The following is a 20,546-nucleotide window of genomic DNA, read 5'->3' on the forward strand; positions in this document are numbered from 1 at the left end:
ATTCCATCAGCCTTAACCCACTGCTATGTATGCAGTAATATAGGTGGTCAATACGTCCAAATAAATATCCAAATAGGCTTGATAATTATAAGATATCCATTCAGCTGTGGAAAGAGATATTGGGGAGATATTGGATGTGTGGCAACATTTATATATTAAGACAATTTTGGATTGAAGAGTTGATCTAACAAACATCTCGATAAGAGGGTGAACCTATTGAACGCCTCGATAAAAAGCCTCTAAAGGGCAGAGCTCAAATGGCCATTTCTTTTATACATGGCATGATTTAATTTCTTACACAAATATTGAGGCGCAATGTAGTACCGGCATTGGAGGCGGGAAGAAATGAATGGAAGCGGCTCCTTTAAGAGTGAAAGTAACAGGCGGTTGGTGCAATGCATGCTGGGTTGGGAAGGCGGAGCCGGCCAATCAGGAGGCGTTCGGAAGCTTGGCTTTTGCTACATAGTAGGAAAACGACGGGAAAGTTGAATGGGTGAGTGAAGCGGCGCGTCCCTTTGATCTGCGGGTGGGCGGTTGGAAATAGAGGGGGGGGGGGAGTCGATGGCGCTTTAAGACGCGGGTGGGGAATTTATGGGGCGAGGTGGGGGGGTGTTATCCAGTTTATATATTTTTTTAAAAAAAATTAAATTACATTTTCTGTTCTACACTTTAAAATACTCGTTTAAACATCCTTAAAATATCAATGACTTCCGTTTTTCTCTTTCTATGGTTCATTTTGCATATCATAAATAACTGCATATTTTACAAAAAACTAAACCATTCAGTATTCCATTATTCCATCTATCTAGATACATTGCTGAAATTATCTTAATGCTGCCAGCATTTTCAAGTGTACACAGTTTCCCCTCCCCCCATATATTCAATAAACGTTTTCCAATCTTCTCTAAACGTATGTTCTTCTTGTTCTCTTATTCTTTATGTTAAGTCTGCACAGCGCAGTCTGCGGAGGTTACCCAGTTTAGTAGGGTTGGGAAGAAATAAGGGGAAATATACAGGGCTAGGTGTGTTTTTCCCCCTGTGGGGGCTTGGAAGAAGTAAATAAAACTATATTGAGAAGTAATGGTTAGTAATTGAAATTAATAAGATTTTGGAACGCACAAATAAAGTAAATCATCAAGCCTTCAATTCTATGTGGGGGAGCATGTGGGGAGCCACCTAAATTATATAATTTGGCATCTGAATGATTGGTATTAGTAACCGTATTCTAATTTGGCATTGTTATAATGAGGCTATTATTGGATTACTATAATTGAAAACTAATAAAAAATTATCAAAAAGAAGTAATTAGCCTTATAAAAGCCACAAAAAATACAACTGAGAATTTTTGTAATGCACACAATATTTTTGTGTTCAGTTTTCTACATGGGCGCTATTTCTTGTTTCTTACTCTTTTTGTGCCTTGTCTTACTCTGCGCACTGTGGAGTAACTGCAGAGAATAAATAAATGCAATGAAATAAATAAATAGTCCAGTTGAAGTTTCTTTTCTAGAATTATTATGTAGGATCTTTTAATCCCTTAATAGTTTGAAAACCATTTGATTCCCCACCGCCTTACAATAAAGCAATGTGTACATTTTATGAAACAAACAAATAAATAACAAGTGGTGCTTTAAATCCATGGTTGTGAGTGTGACCTGGGTTCAGATGCACTTCGTAACTAATGATCTCCTTTCTTTGCTCTCAATCCTCCATATTTTCATAGAATCAGAGGACCGTAGCATTGGCAGAAACCCAGAGTGCCATCTATTTTTATTTTTTTTATAAGATATTTATTGAAATTTTTCAGATTAATACATTGTAAAACAACACAAAAAGATAACAAAAATGCAAAAATACAAAAAAAGAAAAATACAAAAACAACTAAAAACACATAAAATTTCCCTTTACCTATTTTCTTTTAACTTATTTTCCGGACCTCCTCATACCTCCCTTTCTTATATTCCAATTCTAATTGAAAATTCAGCAAATCCTCACCATTAATTTTTGCTTATTTCAGAGTCTTATTTTCCATGTCTCTTAAAACATTACAGCTGGAAACCACTTAATTTTCTGTCCAACATCATTCTAACATTCATTAACTTTACAATGTTTCTGCAAATAGTGTTTAAACTTCTTCCAATCTTCTTCCGCCGACTCTTCTCCCTGGTCTCGGATCCTGCCAGTCATATCTGCCAATCCCATATAGTCTATCATCTTCATCTGCCCCCAGAGTGCCATCTAGTCCAGGGGTCAGCAAACTTTTTCAGCAGAGGGCCGGTTCACTGTTCCTCAGACCTTGCAGGGGGCCGGACTATTTTTTTGGGGGGGGGGGGGGATGAACAAATTCCTATGCCCCACAAATAACCCAGAGACGCATTTTAAATAAAAGGACACATTCTACTCATGTAAAAACATGCTGATTCCCGGGCCGTCTGCGGGCTGGATTTAGAAGGCGATTGGGCTGGATCTGACCCCTGGGCCTTAGTTTGCCTACCCATGATTCTAGTCCCAACCCTCTGCAATGTTGTTCTCTTTTTAAAGCAAGGTGGTGAGGCGATGGACCTGGAGAGGCTGCGAAACTTGAACCAGGACCTCCTGCGGAGGCTGAGGACGAACCAAGAGGAGTTCAGGGAGCGGGTTCGAGTCAAGCTGTTGCCACCATCGCAAAGAGCAACTCCTCAAGGCGGGCAGGTCTCGGACAGCAAGGGCGAGGTGCGTAGGGAGACTGCTGGATTGTGTTTCGTGTTTGCATGTAGGTGCTCCTCAATCCCTCCAAACATTGCTGGATCACAGCTCCCCAAGGGTAGGGCTGAGAGCTGGCTGCTGGGATCTGGAGAGTTTGGAGGCCCATAACACTCTCGTGGACATCCCATGAATGTCCTCGGATGAAGAGTATTATATAAATTCAATGAATGAATGAATAGATCAGAGCGTTGGAAGATTCAGGACAGATAATCCCATAGGAGGCAGTGATTGCCACCAATGTGGATGTCTTTAAAAGAGGATTAGACAAATTTGTGGAAGGGAAAGTTATTGATCGCTACCACCAGCCATGATAGTTGGTGCAGGCCTTTAAAGCCCTAAACGGCCTCGGCCCAGTATACCTGAAGGAGCATCTCCACCCCCATCATCCAGCTTCAAGGGCCTTGTGGCGGTTCCCTCCCTGTGAAAAGTGAGATTACAGGGAACCAGGCAGAGGGCCTTCTTGGTGGTGGTGCCTGTGGAACACCTTCCCATCAGATGTCAAGGAAATAAACAACTACCTGACTTTTAGAAAACATCTGAAGGCAGCCCTGTTTAGGGAAGTTTTTAATGTTTTATTCTGTTTTTAATATTCTGTTGGGAGCCACCTAGAGTGGCTGGGGAGGCCCGGCCAAATGGGTGGGGTATAATAATAAATTGTTGTTGTTGTTGTTGTTGTTATTCCTAAGCTCTGGGGTTGCGGCACTCATCTCGCTTTACTGGTCGAGGGAGCCGGCATACAGCTTCCGGGTCATGTGGGCAGCAGGGCTAAGCTGCTTCTGGCAAACCAGAGCAGCGCACGGAAACGCCATTTCTCTTCCCGCCGGACCGGTACCTATTTATCTACTTGCACTTTGACGTGTTTTCAAACTGCTAGGTGGGCAGGAGCAGGGACCGAGCAACGGCAGCTCACCCCGTCACGGGGATTCGAACCGCCGACCTTCTGATTGGCAAGCCCTAGGCTCTGTGGTTTAACCCACAGCGCCACCCACGTCCCATGCCCCATCCCTAGAGACCACTAATAGTGATTCCCCCAGTCGATCTTACTCATTCAACTGGGGCCATACGTGGCATAAAGCAGTCCTTAAGGTATCCTGCGCCAAAGTTGTTCAGGGCCAGAAATGGGACAGGAGTGTCCTAAGGAAAGAGATGCGGAGGTGAAAATTGGCTGCTGTTCAGGGTGCAAAACGGCTGCTTATATTTAGCCTATACCAGTTTGCTCCCATGAGCTGGAAACTGTGAGAGGGGAGAAACCTTTCCCCTTGATTCTTGCGTGTGGGATATCTGTGATAGCAGGTTGCTGCAGCAGATGGGCCCCTGGCCTGATCCAGAAGTGCTCTTCCTAGGCTCTTGTAAAATGTTGTGTGTGTGTGTGTGCGCGCATGGCATTGGTATCAACTATGCCTGTATTCCGTCCTCTCCCCCTTGCTTTTCAACATCTACATGCAACCTCTGGGAGATCATCAGGGGGTTTGGACTGGGTGTCCATCAGTATGCAGAAGATACCCAGCTCTACCTCTCTTTCAAATCGGAACCAGTGAAGGTGGTGAAGTTCCTGTGTGAGTGTGTGGAGGCGGTTGGAGGATGGATGGCTGCTAACAGATTGAGGTTGAATCCTGACAAGACAGAATTACTGTTTTTAGGGGACAGGAGGCGGGTGGGTGTGTGGGACTCCGTGTTCCTGAATGGGGTAACTGTGCCCCTGAAGGACCAGGTGCGCAGCCTGGGAGTCATTCTGGACTCACAGCTGTCCATGGAGACGCAGGTTAATTCTGTATCCAAGGCAGCTGTCCACCAGCTCCATCTGGTACGCAGGCTGAGACCCTACCTGCCCGCGGACTGTCTTGCCAGAGTGGTGTATGCTCTGGTTATCTCTCGCTCGGACTATTGCAATGCGCTCTATGTGGGGCTACCTTTGAAGGTGACCCGGAAACTACAACTAATCCAGAATCCGGCAGCTAGACTGGTGACTGGGAGCAGCCGCTGAGACCTGAAAGACCTACACTGGCTCCCAGTACGTTTCCGAGCACAATTCAAAGTGTTGGTGCTGACCTTGAAAGCCCTAAACGGCCTCAGTCCAGTATACATGAAGGAGCGTCTCCACCTCCATTGTTCTGCCTGGACACTGAGGTCCAGCTCTGAGGGCCTTCTGGCGGTTCCCTCATTGCGAGAAGCCAAGTTACAGGGAACCAGGCAGAGGGCTTTCTCGGTAGTGGCACCCACCCTGTGGAATGCCCTCCCACCAGATGTCAAAGAGGAGAACAACTACCAAACTTTTAGAAGGCATGTGAAGGCAGCCCTGTTTAGGGAAGCTTTTAATGTTTGATAGGTTACTGTATTTTAATTTTTTGTTGGAAGCTGCCCAGAGTGGCTGGGGAAACCTAGCCAGATGGGCGGGGTATAAATAATAAATTGTTGTTGTTGTTGTTGTTGTTGTTATATTCCCAGAGAGAGAACAGGGATCGTTTTCCCAAAGACGCAGCCGATTCTGCGGTGATTGTGTCCGTGGAAGTGAGTCCCCAGCTGGCACGGCGCAATTTCGCCTCCCCCTCAAAACCGGCCGTGCCCCAGGACGAGCGAGAGGACCGCCACCCAGGGGGCTTGTGTCCCATCACCCGCCAGACTGAGGTGATCCACATTCCATCAGCCGCAGCTTCCGCCGGATCGACTCACAAAACCGCAAGTGGCGGATGCCCAAAAGGACCGAGGAAACCCAGAGTGACCGCAGGGCACGCGGAGGCAAAAAGGCGTCCTCCATGTTTACACAGCTTGCCGGAGACAGACAGGCCACAGGCCAGAGAGGAGGCGGGCCCAGGGCGAGCCAAAGAGGGGAGAGGCAGGGCAACAGTTTCCGTGAGGATGTCGCCAGCCCCAAAACCAATCCTGCTCACGCCTCAAGCCAAGGAATCTAAAGAGAAATCAAAGGTGGGTGTGTCACAAGTCTTTACTTAAAGGGTCGGCAGCCGGCGGTTATGGCATCGCTACAGTGCTGGGGTTTGAACCCTTGATGATTAGCAAGGATGGTTGTTGCTGGAAGGAAGGTACTTTTTTTCCTTTTCCCCAATTTTTTAAATTATTTTTCAATTACAAAATATCCAAAACAGACCTCATTAAAGGTAAAGGGACCCTTAACCATTAGGTCCAGTCGTGGCCGACTCTGGGGTTGCGGCGCTCATCTCGCTTTATTGGCCGAGGGAGCCGGCGTACAGCTTCCGGGTCATGTGGCCAGCAGGACTAAGCCACTTCTGGCGAACCAGAGCAGCGCACGGAAACACCGTTTACCTTCCCGCCGGAGCGGTACCTATTTATCTACTTGCACTTTGACGCACTTTCGAACTGCTAGGTTGGCAGGAGCTGGGAGCCGAGCAACGGGAGCTCACCCCACCACGGGGATTCGAACCGCCGACCTTCTGATCAGCAAATCCTAGGCTCTGTGGCTTAACCCACAGTGCCACCCGCGTCCCATACAAAATATACAAAACAGACCTCAATATACCAGATCAAATAACAATTAACCAAATAGCCAATTATATAATTTGGGTGACCTCCCACTTGCTGGATTACAGGTTCAGTAATCCCCCCCCCCCCCGCTTCCAAAGTCTTATTTGTTCCAGTTGTATTCCAGTCTTAATCATAGTCCCTTGTTCCACAGCTGCAATTTCTGTGACTTCCATTTGAATTAACATATTTAGTAATTTATTAATCCACAAGTGAAGACCTATATCCCTTCATCCTGCGTGTAATAATTATTCATCCATATTTTTTCTTCCCAAAAAGTTATGTGTTGGTCCAGTCATTCTCTCTCTTCTCAGTTATGATTATTAAAGGTAAAGGTAAATGGACCCCTGACCATTAGGTCCAGTCATGGCCGACTCTGGGGTTGCGGCATTCATCTCGCTTTATTGGCCAAGAGAGCCGGGGTACAGCTTCCAGGACTAAGCCGCTTCTGGTGAACCAGAGCAGTGCACGGAAACACCGTTTACCTTCCTGCCAGAGCGGTACCTATTTATCTACTTGCACTTTGACGTGCTTTTGAACTGCTAGGTTGGCAGTAGCAGGGACTGAGCGACGGGAGCTCACTCCGTTGCGGGGATTCGAACCACCAACCTTCTGATCGGCAAGTCCTAGGCTCTGTGGTTTAACCCACAGCGCCCCCCGCGTCCCAGTTATGATTATCATATACAGATAAATGCTTCAGCCTGGGAAAAAAGTTAACTGAAAACCCACCAGAGCTCTAGCAGGTTTCTGAGTTCCATTTCTTTGTCTGTACAGCTAAAGATGGCGCTCTACCAAAGTCTTGGCGCATCTTCAAAATCCAATATCTCTTACATTCCAAGATAACAACCTTTTCCCCTTCTCATCAAATAGTTGGCTCAGGTACTTTTATCCATGTCTGGTGGGAGTGTGAGAAGGTGAAAGAACATTGGAGGATAAGGGCGCAGATTATTGCTCAGATTATTGCTCAGATTATTGCTCAGTGGAAAAGCACCTGCTTTGCATGCAGAATGACTCAGGGTCCATCTCCATGTTGGGGCTGGGAGGGACATCCTGTCTGTGGCTCTGGAGAGCCTCTGCCAGCCAGTGTAGGCCAGGATTCTTCAACCTTGTGTTCCTCGATGTCGTTGGACTACAAGTCCCATCATCCACAGTCATCTTTGCCAGCAGGGGATGATGGGAGTTGTAGTCCTACCATAAGTGGAAACTGAATATTGAACAGTAGCGTATACAAATGGAAGAGAAATGGTCTAACTCACTGCAAGGCACCTTCCCAGGTGTCTCAATTGCACTGCAACTGTTTTGCGCGCTACATATCCCGGGTTCAATCCCTAATGGCTGGGAATTGTATCCTGCCTTTAACCCTTGAAAGCCACTGCTGCTCAGTGCAGACAGTACCAGGCTTGATAGGCCAATAGCCGGAACTTAAGATAACATTTTGTGTTACTGGGAAACTTGCTTTGTTTGCTGTAAATATTTTATTAACTGCATGGTAGCGTACCTACGGGACCGCCTCTCCTGGTATGCCCCACGGAGGACCTTAAGGTCCATAAATAGCAGCACCCCAGAGGTCCCGGGCCCTAAGGAAGTCAGATTAGCCTCAACCAGAGCCAGGACCTTTTCAGCACTGGCTCTGGCCTGGTGGAACGCTCTGTCTCATGAGACCAGGGCATAGCTGTCAACCTTCCCTTTGGGGGGGAAATTCCCTTATTCCGGTGCCGTTTCCCGCAGCTTCCCGCTGCTATCCCAGATTGTTAGATATTCCGTAAACTGTCCCCAGGACAGGTGAGGCTGCTGATCCCTTATTTTTAAATCTGAAAGTTGAAAGCTATGGACCGGGGCCCTGCAGGATCTGATTTCTTTCTGCAGGGCCTGTAAGACAGAGCCTTTGGCTTGGAATCAACTTGAATCCCCTCCCCCTCTCCCTCTTTCCTTTTCCTTTCTCCTTCTGTGATGGAACTCCTATTTGGGGACTTCCCTGGCATTTTTCTGGCCCACGTAGGACCAGTCCGGATAGTTAGCCTTGGTGAAGATTTGACGTTTTCATCCCCCCAAAAGTTTTTGATTTGAGTTTCCATTGAAATGTTGTATTTTAATCTTGTTTTTAAGTTGTATTTCAATCAATTTGTTTTTATATCGGGTGTTAGCCACCCTGAGCCTGTCTTGGCTGGGGAAGGCGTGGTATAACTAAAATTTATTATTATTATTATTATTATTATCCAAACGTGGGCAAATAAAAGGTTTGTGCATGTGGCAGTTGCGATGGCAAAACGCATTGAGTCAGCTCAGTAAAAGAACCGTTTCCCTGCATTTTTAACCCTGTTGCAGAAGGAATCTGGGCACGTGACGTTCATGTCTGACCCTGAGGAATACGCCATCCCAGCAGATGACTGGTCGGTCCGCCCTTTCCTGGGGTACGATTGGATCGCAGGTACGGCGGCTCAATTTATTTTGGAGCCAAGCAAAATAAATAAAATGAAAGATTGCGCAGCTAGCCTGATTCATCCTCACTGGTTTTTTGAAAAAAAGAAAAAGAGTAGCCCTGGGGTGGATTCCAGAAATTGAGACAGCGGCTTGTGAGAGCTAAATGGAGCCCGCCAGGTCAGAGGCAGTCTACCTGCAATTTTCAGGATATTATTTTGTTTATACCCACGTAGAGTGGTACCTCGGGTTACATACACTTCAGGTTACAGACTCCGCTAACCCAGAAATAGTACCTCGGGTTAAGAAATTTGCTTCAGGATGAGAACAAAAATTGTGCGGTTGCAGTGGTGCAGCAGCGGGAGGCCCCATTAGCTAAAGTGGTGCTTCAGGTTAAGAACAGTTTCAGGTTAAGAACGGACCTCCAGAACGAATTAAGTACATAACCAGAGGTAAAGGTAAAGGGACCCCTGACCATTAGGTCCAGTCGTGACTGACTCTGGGGTTTCAGCGCTCATCTCGCTTTATTGGCCGAGGGAGCCAGCGTACAGTTTCCGGGTCATGTGGCCAGCAGGACTAAGCCGCTTCTGGCGAACCAGAGCAGCACAAGGAAACACCGTTTACCTTCCCTCTGGAGCGGTACCTATTTATCTACTTGCACTTTGACGTGCTTTCGAACTGCTAGGTTGACCGAGCAACAGGAGCTCACCCCGTTGTGGGGATTCGAACCGCCAACCTTCTGATCAGCAAGTCCTAGGCTCTGTGCTTTAACCCACAGAGGTACCACCGTATTATTGTATGAAATTGCTGTGGGTGCCTTGAAGATCATTTCTGTGGAAGGCAGGAGAAAGGGAGAGAGATAGAGATTTATCTTTTTATATATATGAGGGCTGGGAAAAGGGTGTTTTTTTCCAGTCCAGGAGCTACATTCCCTTCCAGGCAACTTTCTGGAGTCCGCATGCGTGTGGGGGGCAGAGCCAGAAGGCAAAGTGGCCAGAGCAACACATGTAAATTTTACCTTTGTATGGTAGGCCAGTTTCTAAATACGCACACACTCCTCTCTGTCCGGGCAAACGAGAGTTCACGGACATATTCCAGCCATGTGAAAATATATGGGGTGTATATGGAGTAGGACCAGAGAGGGGTGTGGCCTGCAGAGAGGTCTGAGGACCAAATGAGAGAAGCCTAAAAGGGCAACATTTGTGCCTTGAATCTGACCTGGTGGGTCTTGGCTTTTCCTCTTCCCTCCTCCAGGGCTGCTCGACATGGACTCCTCCCTCTCTGAGAAACCCGATCAGTACTTCTCGGAGCTGCAGGAATTCCGGAAGGTGAACCGGGAGGCTTGCATCTACGACCGGGAGCTGCGGTAAGGGGGGCGTGGATGATGATATTATCATTATTATTGTTGTTTAGTCGTGTCCAACTCTTCGTGACCCCATGGACCAGAGCACACCAGGCACTTCTGTCTTCCACTGCCTCCCGCAGTTTGGTCAAACTCATGCTGGTAGCTTTGAGAACACTGTCCAACCATCTTGTCCTCTGTCGTCCCCTTCTCCTTGTGCCCTCCATCTTTCCCAATATCAGGGTCTTTTCCAGGGAGTCTTCTCTTCTCATGAGGTGGCCAAAGTATTGGAGCCTCAGCTTCAGGATCTGTCCTTCCAGTGAGCACTCAGGGCTGATTTCCTTCAGAACGGATCGGTTTGATCTTCTTGCGGTCCATGGGACTCTTAAGAGTCTCCTCCAGCACCATAATTCAAAAGCCTCAATTCTTCAGTGATCAGCCTTCTTTATGGTCCAGCTCTCACTTCCATACATCACTACTGGGAAAACCATAGCTTTAACTATACGGACCTTTGTTGGCAAGGTGATGTCTCTGCTTTTTAAGATGCTGTCTAGGTTTGTCATTGCTTTTCTCCCAAGAAGCAGGCATCTTTTAATTTTGTGGCTGCTATCACCATCTGCAGTGATCATGGAGCCCAAGAAAGTAAAATTACTCACTGCTTCCATTTCTTCCCCTTCTATTTGCCAGGAGGTGATGGGACCAGTGGCCATGATCTTCGTTTTTTTTATGTTGAGCTTCAAACCATATTTTTGCTCTCCTCTTTCACCCTCATTAAAAGAGGAGAGCGCAAAATATGGTTTGAAGCTCAACATCAAAGAAACGAAGATCATGGCCACTGGTCCCATCACCTCCTGGCAATAATAATAATAATAATAATAATAATAATAATAATAATAATAATTTATTATTTATACCCCGCCCATCTGGCTGAGTTTCCCCAGCCACTCTGGGCGGCTCCCAATCAGTGTTAAAAACAGTACAGCATTACATATTAAAAACTTCCCTGAACAGGGCTGCCTTAAAATGTCTTCTGAACGGCAAATAGAAGGTTATGAGCTACTTCTGTTGAAATCTACAATTCAATACAATGAATAGTATATATTATTTTTTCAAACATATAGCCAGTTACGTCTTGTGTGATTGGCAGGGTATAAATAGATTGGCAGGGTATAAATATATTATTATTATTATTATTATTATTATTATTATTATTATTATTAATTGAATATGCTTCATGTAACCAGAGGTTTGTTGTTGTTGTTTTGCACATGCAACATGACAGCTCAGCCACTGACTTTCAGGGAACAACTGAAAACGACTCTTAACGTTCCTCTCTCCGCAGATCAGACGGTCTGGGTTCCTCTGCTCACAATCGAGAATCGGACATGGACCCGGGTTCCCATCAGTGTACGGTCAGATTCTGTCTTCCCATCTCAGCAGCCTAGCCAATCCTTACAACCATCATAGAATTGTAGAGCAGGAAAATGACCTCAAAGGTCATCCATACCAACCCCCCGCCATGTAGGAACCACAGCTCACCTCTGCTTAAGAACCTCCAAAGAAGGAGAGTCTACTACCTTCCGAGATATTCCGTCCCACTGTCAAATAGCTCTTACTGTCAGAAAGTTATTCCCAATGTTTAGCCAGAATCTCTTTTATTGCAGTTTTAATCCATTGGTTTGGATCCAGCCCTCTGAAGTAACAGAAAACAAGCTTGCTTGTGACGGCCCTTTAGATATTTAAGGTGGCTATTTTATCTCCTCTCAGCCTCCTCTTTTCCACACTAAACATACCCTAGATCCTTCAACCATTCCTCATCTGGCTTGGTTCCTCAGCATCTCCTTGGCCTGTGTGGTTTCATCATGCCATGTGGCTTCTGGCTTTAAACCTCAGCAATCCTAAGGACTAGGAACTTGGAACGCTTACTGGGGTGGGGAAACCGCAGAATCCGCACTGTCCCTGTTGAGGAACTTGAATAATAATAATAATAATTTATTATTTATACCCCGCCCATCTGGCTGAGTTTCCCCAGCCACTCTGGGCGGCTTCCAATCAAGTGTTAAAAACAATACAGCATTAAATATTAAAAACTTCCCTAAACAGAGCTGCCTTCAGAAGTCTTTTAAAAAGAAGATAGCTGCATATTTCCTTCACATCTGAAGGGAGGTCATTCCACAGGGCGGGCACCACTACTAAGAAGGCCCTCTGTCTGGTTCCCTGTAACTTCACTTCTCGCAATGAGGGAACCGCCAGAAGGCCCTCGGCGCCGGATCTCAGTGTCCGGGCAGAAAGATGGGAGTGGAGACGCTCCTTCAGGTATACTGGTCCGAGGCCGTTTAGGGCTTTAAAGGTCAGCACCAACACTTTGAATTGTGCTTGGAAACGTACTGGGAGCCAATGCAGATCTCTCAGGACCGGTGTTATATGGTCTCAGCGGCCGCTCCCAGTTACCAGTCTAGCTGCCGCATTCTGGATTAATTGCAGTTTCCGGGTCACCTTCAAAGGTAGCCCCACGTAGTCCGCATATCCCTTCTTCTACCCGGCTCCGTCTCTGCAGGTGTCTTCTGTTACCGGTTGAATAAACGCCTTTTTGCGGAGCCCCTGGATTTGGAGTCTGCCTGCCCCATCTGCAAAAACCCCAGAGCCCACCGGCCTCCAGAGACTCTGGTGGAGCCTGCTTTCGTCAGGTGAGTCTGTAAGCGATGGTGAAGACCTACCTGGGAAGCTTGCTTATGCTGGCTCACACCCTTGGTCCAGCTAGCTCAGTAATGTCTATACTGACCGACAGTGGTGACTTTCCGGGGTTTCAAACAGAGATATTTCCCAGCCCAGCCTGAACATGGCAGGGATTGAATCCTGGGGACATCACTGATAGCGGCTTTACAAATACAGTGGTACCTCAGGTTACATTACCTTCGGGTAACCTAATTCCGAGTTACAAACACAGCAAACACACTAGAAGTGTATACTTCACAGTTTTGCCATGTGCACATGCGCAGAAGCGCTCTGACCGTGCGCAGAAGCCCTCTATCTCGCCCTGTGTGTGCTCACAAGCGGTGCCTCCGGATACGGACTATTCGGGGTAAGTACGGACCCTCAGGATGAATTGAGTTCCTATCCGGAGCGTCCACTCTAATGTCAGAAATATGACCAGCCTTTTAATACAGTGGTACCTCGGGTTAAGAACTTAATTCGTTCTGGAGGTCCGTTCTTAACCTGAAACTGTTCTTAACCTGAGGTACCACTTTAGCTAACGGGGCCTCCCACTGCCGCCGTGCGATTTCTGTTCTCATCCTGAAGCAAAGTTCTTAACCCGAGTTACTATTTCTGGGTTAGCGGAGTCTGTAACCTGAAGCGTATGTAATCTTTTTTTTTTTTTGCCTTCTCAATTTTTATTCAAATTGCACATATACACAGAAAAACCATAAACAAAAAAAATCCACCACATACCTTATACAAATTATATCCACTTCACAAATCATAAATAAAATACATAACTGAGTTCGTCTCAACCGAGCCTTGGACTTCCCTCCACTCCTTTGGTAAGTATCGAATAAATTATATAGTCGCGTACTTTTTAACTCTTTTACATAGGCCATTCCCACTGTTAGAGTTATTTCAACCCTGCCAGTGTCACCTGAGATTTAGATTCCATATACATTAAGTATTTCTTCCAATTATAATGAAATTTCTGTTCGTCTTGGTCCCTTAATCTTCCTGATATTCTATCAAGCTCAGCATAATTTATCATTTTAACCTGCCAATCACTTATGTTGGGTATTACTTCTAATTTCCAATTTTGTGCTAACATAATTCTTGCAGCTGTCATAGCATATAGAAACAAGATCTTATCTTCTTTTTTAATTTCTTTACTAACCATTCCTAACAAAAAAGCGTATGTAATCTGAAGCATCTGTAACCCGAGGTACCACTGTACGGACGAATTGAGTTCGTATCCGGAGGGTCCACTGTAATGTCCAAAATATGACCAGCCTTTTAATACGTACCTTATTCAAATCATTTTGTAGTCACTTGAGAACCTGAAATAGGGGTGGGGAGTGGAAGAAACAGCTTTTCCTCGGCCTCTGCCCATTTCCCCCCACCTGGTCGCCTGGGGCGATTTCTCCAGTCGCCACAGGTGATCACATTATTGTGGGTTTCCCTCTGCAGTTCTGAACTGCTCAGTGCTCCTGTTCACTCCATAGAGCGGTAGGTCCCCAGATGTTGTTGGACTACAACTCCCATCATCCCTGAGCTCTGGCCTTGCTAGCTAGGGGTGATGGGAGTTGTAGTTCAACAACATCTGGGGACCCACAGGTTGAGAAAGGCTGCTCTAGAGCAGTGTTTCCCAACCTTGGGTCTCCAGCTGTTTTTGCACTACAACTCCCATCATCCCTAGCTAGCAAGACCAGTGGTCAGGAATGATGGGAACTGTAGTCCAAAAGCAGCTGGAGACCCAGGGTCTCACTTCATTGTAGGTTTTTTCCCCAAAAGGAGTTACCTCACCTTTGATGAGGGCGAACTAATCTCTTTTTATATATATATATAATTTTTATTTTCCATTTTAACAATCCAATCAGATCACATTAAATATTCCAAATTATACAAATACATATCATATAGTCCAAATATTTTGCCAAATTATAAATTTTTGTTGGGGCTTCCCGTGCTTTAAGTTCAGTGGGGTCCAATCATCTTATGTTTCTACTGCCCTGAGTTTCCAATAGTTCCTTCTTTAAATCTTCCTGTTGTTATCCTTCCTTCTTTCATGGCCTCTGAGTTGTTTCCACAGGCGAGTTGAAGTGAGCAATAATCTGCTTCTGTGTGAAATTTGTATGACTCTCCTTGCAGCTGGTAAATCTATTATTTGCAGTATATCCTCACACGCTGATGTTTATGCCGAATCAATCCAAAAGTCCTTCTCTGGTGGCAGACGCCATCTTCTCTCAGTTCCGGTGAAATAAAATCCAGGCGTTCGCTCATTAATTACCTCAGACAGGTTGCATCAAACATTAGTCTTTCCAGGGGAGGTTTGCCAAATCGGACGTGAAGTACAGATATAATAACAAATTAAGAGCTCGCCTCCCCCATGACTATTTATCTCTGCAACTCGGTCTATCCTATAATGGCGGATCCCAATTAAATAGTGAGTCACATCACTCTTCCGGAGAGTCTTTCATCTTCTGAAGGCGAACTAATCTCAGAGGCCTTTCTGCTCAGGGCTGGTATGCATTCTCACAGAGCTTCCTGGCTCTTCTGGTCCTGTGTGGTGGTGTGGTTAAGAGCAGTGGACTCGTAATCTGGGGAACCGGGTTCGATTCCCAGCTCCTCCACATGCAGCTGCTGGGTGACCTTGGGCCAGTCACACTTCTCTGAAGTCTCTCAGCCCCACTCACCTCACAGAGTGTTTGTTGTGGGGGAGGAAGGGAAAGGAGACTGTTAGCCGCTTTGAGACTCCTTAAAGGGAGTGAAAGGCGGGATATCAAATCCAAACTCTTCTTCTTCTGTTTGGGATGCTTTCTATGTTTGACCTCCACTGCCAGTGGCAGCCATGCTTCTGAATTCCAGCTGCTGGAAACCGCAGGAAGGGAGAAGGTTCTTGTGCCCCGGTCCGGCTTGCAGATTTTCCATTGAGGCATCCGGTCCCATTGGGCCCCCTTTGGCTTGATCCATCAGCACTCTTGCTACATCCTTATTTCCCCCACAGGGTCAGCATCCCGAGATCCACCTTGCTCCCTGCCTACAAGCACAAGATCCACCGCAGGAAAAGCTACGAGCCTGAAGACAACCTGGCGTTGCCCTCAGTGAGTTTCTGGTTTGGGGAAGCCCGGTTCTTGCCGTGTGGCCGGGCACCGGGGGGGGGGGGGAGAGACAACTTTCCCATTGCTGGCATCTCCTCCCTTCTCCCTTTCCCTGGCAGAGCAAAGAACATAGTTAAGAGTGGTGCATGCTCTAGTTATCTCCCACTTGGACTACTGCAATGCGCTCTACAAGATTGAATGTATTGCCCTCGGCTGTACTTGAGGGACGATTCCAACAGATTCCACACGAAAAACACTTATGTTCCTGTGGAGGTGGCAGTACTGAATCGGTGGCGTATGCCCTTCTGGCTTGCACTCTTTATAAAGACTTGAGGAATGAGTTTATCGCCCCTCTTTTATTGTCCATTCCGGGTCGCCCAACCACTGCCACAGTGTCCTTTTTCTTGGCAGATCAAGATGAGCAGGTGACAACAAAGGTTTTTAGCTGAGGCAATCGGAATAAGATCCACTATTTGACTATTGATTCAAAACCTCAAAATGTATTTTATATACAGTGGTAAAGGTAAAGGGACCCCTGACCATTAAGTTCAGTCTGGCCAACTTTGATGTGCTTTTGAACCGCTAGGTTGGCAGGAGCATGGACCGAGCAACGGGAGCTCACCCCGTCACGGGGATTCGAACCGCCAACCTTCTAATCAGCAAGTCCTAGGCTCTGTGCTTTAACCCACAGCGCCACCTGCATCCCTTTATATACAGTGGTACCTCGGGTTAAGTACTTAATTCATTCTGGAGGTCTGTTCTTAACCTGAAACTGTTCTTAACCTGAAGCACCACTTTAGCTAGTGGGGCCTCCTGCTGCCGCCGCCGCGCGATTTCTGTTCTCATCCTGAAGTAAAATTCTTAACCTGAGGTACTATTTCTGAGTTAGCGGAGTCTGTAACCTGAAGCGTATGTAACCTGAAGCATCTGTAACCCGAGGTACCACTGTAATTGACTTTTTATTTCTATTCTTTGTATATCATATTGTTGTTTTATTGCTAAGGCCGATGGCTGACGCAAACAAAGATTCATTCATTCAAATAGCCTAAGCCTTTGGGGCTGCAGTTAATACCTGACATGAGACATTTTCCCCTTCTGTGACCCCCACAGCACTGTTTGGCCGGTTGGGAGAACCCTGTTCAAGCTTTCAGCCCCACTCTCAGCAGCCTCGACCTTCACTCATCCCTGGGGGATGCGCCACCTGGCCGTTCGAATCGGGTAAGGACTCTAAATGGCTTTGTGCTAAAATATTTAGGGTTTCATACCTTACAGCAGAATTCAGTCTGTGTTACCACAAACACAGACTGCAGGATTCTCGAGTGCAGTTTCTTGGTTCTGAGTTCCAGCTTTTTCCCGTCCTGATTCTTGATATTTTTCTTGAAGGGTTTTTAAATTTAATTTTGTAATGCGCATAAAACAGACAGAACGCTTAGAAAATTAAAAGGTGAGAGGCGCATAAAATGAGCAGAGTTAAAATTACAGGGTTCCAGTAAGAGGCTATCACTGCCGTCAGTTTATCTAGTTCCAGAATTGCCAGGCTTGTGTATGGAGGTCCCTGTCCTTGTCAAAATCTCAAATTATGCATAATTTTCTCCATTATAGCTGTATTCCATAGTGAGGGTACCATGTATCCTGCATAAGTTTTGGGGTTCTTTTCCACTGAGTTGTAATGACTGTGGTTCTTGATTATTCATTTTATTTCATAAGATTTACATACCACTTGGTTGTTGAAAGCAAAACGAAACCTCAAAGCGGTTTACATGGAGAATAGAACAGTAATAATATTATCAGTGAAAGCAGCTCTTTAAAAACAATCCAAGAACTAAAATTGGAAATAAACAAGAAATGGGTTAAAACTTACATCGGCATTCTACATGCCAGCTTGTCTGAATGAAAACCTTGGTTCAGAAAAATTTTGTAGAGAAAGGAGAATTCCTGGATGCAAAGACCCAAGTTTGGGGCGAGTACTCTTTGGTGAGAGAACCATAGCAGAGATTTAAAGTTACAAACTAAAGCTGTTAGAGCTTTAAAATGTCCTTGTAAAAAGTTTCTTTCCAAAGTTTCCCCGTTCCCCAGCATAGAAAAAGACGACATGTTAGTGAGTTTAAAAAATGGTTTACTTCCAAACTATCCAAAGGTCAGATTCATCTGCTTCAGAAAGGCAGTAAAACTTGGTTTAGTAACAAAGTGGTAAAGGTTTCTAGATTATTCTAGATTATGTGCCGCAACCCCAGAGTCGGTCACGACTGGACCTAATGGTCAAGGGTCCCTTTACCTTTACCTAAGTATTCCCATTGGGCTCCCGTTGTCTCTGTAGCTTATTGCTCTGGTACATTATATAGACATAGAGTAAGCTGTCCTGACAGGCTTAGCTATGTCCACTTCCCCTCACCTTGTGAGGAACTAGGCAATAAAGCCTATTGTTCCTCCCCAGTCTACCTTTACCTTTTTTTTGGGGGGGGGTAATGAGAGTCAGTGTGGGACATACCCTCCAACACTCCTACGATGAAAATAGGGATGTCCTATTCCATCATCAGGGACACGGGTGGCGCTGTGGATTAAACCACAGAGCCTAGGGCTTACCGATCAGAAGGTCGGCGGTTCGAATCCCTGCGACGGGGTGAGCTCCCGTTACTCGGTCCCTGCTCCTGCCAACCCAGCAGTTCGAAAGCACGTCAAAGTGCAAGTAGATAAATAGGTACCGCTCTGGCAGGAAGGTAAACGGTGTTTCTGTGCGCTGCTCTGGTTTGCCAGAAGCGGCTTAGTCATGCTGGCCACATGACCCAGAAGCTGTACGCTGGCTCCCTCGGCCAATAAAGTGTGATGAGCGCCGCAACCCCAGAGTCGGCCACAACTGCACCTAATGGTCAGCGGTCCCTTTACCTTTATATAAAGCATCCCAATGCAATTTTACAACATATTGAAAACACACACACACCCCAATCACAACCCATTGCAAAGATGAAAACAATTTCAAATCCAGTACAAATGCCAAGTGGCATTTAAAAAAATCTCTGCTGGGGAGGCTTGTCAAAAAAGAAAACTGCTGAGCTAGCTGGATCGAAAAACTCAATAAAAATTGGCCCCCTGTATTCCTGCAGTTGGTTGGTACAGAAGTGGCGATCTGGTTTAAGATTTCTTGTCTCGCTAATAAATCAAAACTGGGTCTCTGTGCAAGATCAGAGAAGAGCCTTAGCTCAGAGCACCTGCTTGGCATGCAGAAGATCCCGGATTCAGGTTCAGGTAGGGTTGGGAGAGATTTCCTCTCTGAAACCCTGGAGAGAGTATCTGCCAGTCAGTGCAGGCAATCCTGAGCTAGATGGGCTCCAATGTCTGACTCGGTATAAGGCAACTTTCTATATATTTCTGTTTAGATCGTTCGGAATCTTGAGGACTAGAGTCTTGACTTTAGGAGCCTCGAAGACCGCAACTTGGCAGCAGACCCACCAAAGATTCTTAAGATAGTGCAGGCCTATATGGGTTCGCTGCACCCCTTCTTTTTTTAACCCTTACACACACAAAAATCTGGCTTCCAGGTCTCTGCCTCCAGAGTGTCAGGAGGAAGCAGGACCAACGAACTGCTGGATCTCTCCCGCGTGGCGGAATTTGAAGTCTGCAACCTCTCCTGGCGGCGGAAGCGTCATAAGCCGCCATGCCGCAAAGCCACATCTAATTAAAAGAGCTCGCCGATTCGAACTTCCCACTTTTGGTCCTCGATGGGGAATGAGGAGGAGCCTGCGTGTGTTTATGGATCAGGGCCTCCTCCTTTGTGAGGTTGCCTGCTAGCCTGTTTCATCAGCACGGCGCCTAAACGCTTTGCGACGTTTGAGAAATTGCAGCATGGGTTTGCCTTCCTTTTTGTCTCTGGTCCACATGCTCTTGCACAGCTCCTGAAATGATAAAAGCACAGTTTGAAATCAAAAGATTAAAAAGCGTGTTGTTGTTTTTTAAAAAACCCCAAGGATGGTAGAAGTTAAGGACATTTAGCCTAATAGACACGCTTCCGGTCTTTTGGGGAAAGTATATCTAAATATTTTTTTGAGTTCATTATAAATTGATTCCCAATTTTTTTTTACCTTATCGCAGGTCCACCACATATGGAAATAGTCCCTATCTGCCTTTTTACATTTCCAACATTTTCTTTCTTTTTTCCTATACATTTTAGCTAATTTTACTGGCGTCAAGTGCCATCTATACATCATTTTTAGCAAATTTTCCTTTAGAGCCATGCATCCTGTAAATCTCAAACTCTCCTTCCATAATCTTTTCCACGCATCCAATTCAATGTTATGCCCAATAGGAACAGAAATTAAAATAGAAGATCAATAGGCTTAATAGGGACAGAAATTAAAATAGAAGATAAAAATTTGTTCATGTATGCTACAGCCGCCGCGAGGACCCTTCTGGCCCAAAGATGGAAAGTACAAGATATACCAACTATTCAGGAGTGGCAGGCGAAGTTGACAGAATATGCAGAACTTGCCAGACTGTCAGGGAGGATCCGGGACCAGGGAGATCAAAAATACCAAAATAATTAGAGTAAATTTATTGAATATTTAAAGAAGAATTGTAAAGAGGTCAAGACACTAGCAGGATTGACATAATACCTCCAATGTATAATAGTACTAATATGAGAATGATGTGCGTGATGGAAAGAGGATAAACATACCAGTTGTGGGGAGGGAGGGGGGGTCGCGACTCGGCAGAGTCAAAAGGAATGTATGGTGCTATTACAATTTGTTGGA

The 20,546-nt window shown here is 45.8% G+C and overlaps 2 protein-coding genes across 6 annotated transcripts in view; one reads left to right on the top strand and one right to left on the bottom strand.

Annotated features, from left to right (window-relative positions):
* Window positions 1-20,546, bottom strand: part of LDLRAD2 (low density lipoprotein receptor class A domain containing 2) — a 472,593-nt gene that overhangs the window by 389,241 nt on the left and 62,806 nt on the right. The window lies entirely within an intron of this gene.
* Window positions 268-19,724, top strand: MIIP (migration and invasion inhibitory protein). 3 transcript variants are annotated; one of them, XM_081871134.1, is made up of 10 exons: window positions 268-493; window positions 2,542-2,712; window positions 5,191-5,667; window positions 8,566-8,668; window positions 9,913-10,024; window positions 11,343-11,407; window positions 12,558-12,687; window positions 15,708-15,804; window positions 16,912-17,019; window positions 19,338-19,724. In XM_081871134.1, the coding sequence occupies exons 2-10, from the start codon at window positions 2,557-2,559 to the stop codon at window positions 19,476-19,478; spliced, it is 1,389 nt and encodes a 462-aa protein (XP_081727260.1). In that variant the 5' UTR covers window positions 268-493; window positions 2,542-2,556; the 3' UTR covers window positions 19,479-19,724. The 3 variants fall into 3 exon arrangements, with proteins under 3 accessions (XP_081727260.1, XP_081727262.1, XP_081727261.1); XM_081871136.1 differs by having other exon boundaries at window positions 272-493; window positions 19,176-19,475; XM_081871135.1 differs by lacking the exon at window positions 268-493 and adding an exon at window positions 504-526.

Source organism: Podarcis erhardii (assembly GCF_964252035.2).
Source record: "Podarcis erhardii genome assembly, chromosome: 7".
Classification (NCBI taxonomy): domain Eukaryota; kingdom Metazoa; phylum Chordata; class Lepidosauria; order Squamata; family Lacertidae; genus Podarcis; species Podarcis erhardii.

Bases quoted from the DNA above. Each gene is read 5' to 3' on its own strand.
- MIIP (XM_081871134.1), top strand. From the start codon at position 2,557: ATGGACCTGGAGAGGCTGCGAAACTTGAACCAGGACCTCCTGCGGAGG. The intron at 5,668-8,565 runs GTGGGTGTGTCA...ACCCTGTTGCAG, and splicing joins AATCTAAAGAGAAATCAAAG to AAGGAATCTGGGCACGTGAC. The intron at 17,020-19,337 runs GTAAGGACTCTA...TCTGGCTTCCAG, and splicing joins CACCTGGCCGTTCGAATCGG to GTCTCTGCCTCCAGAGTGTC.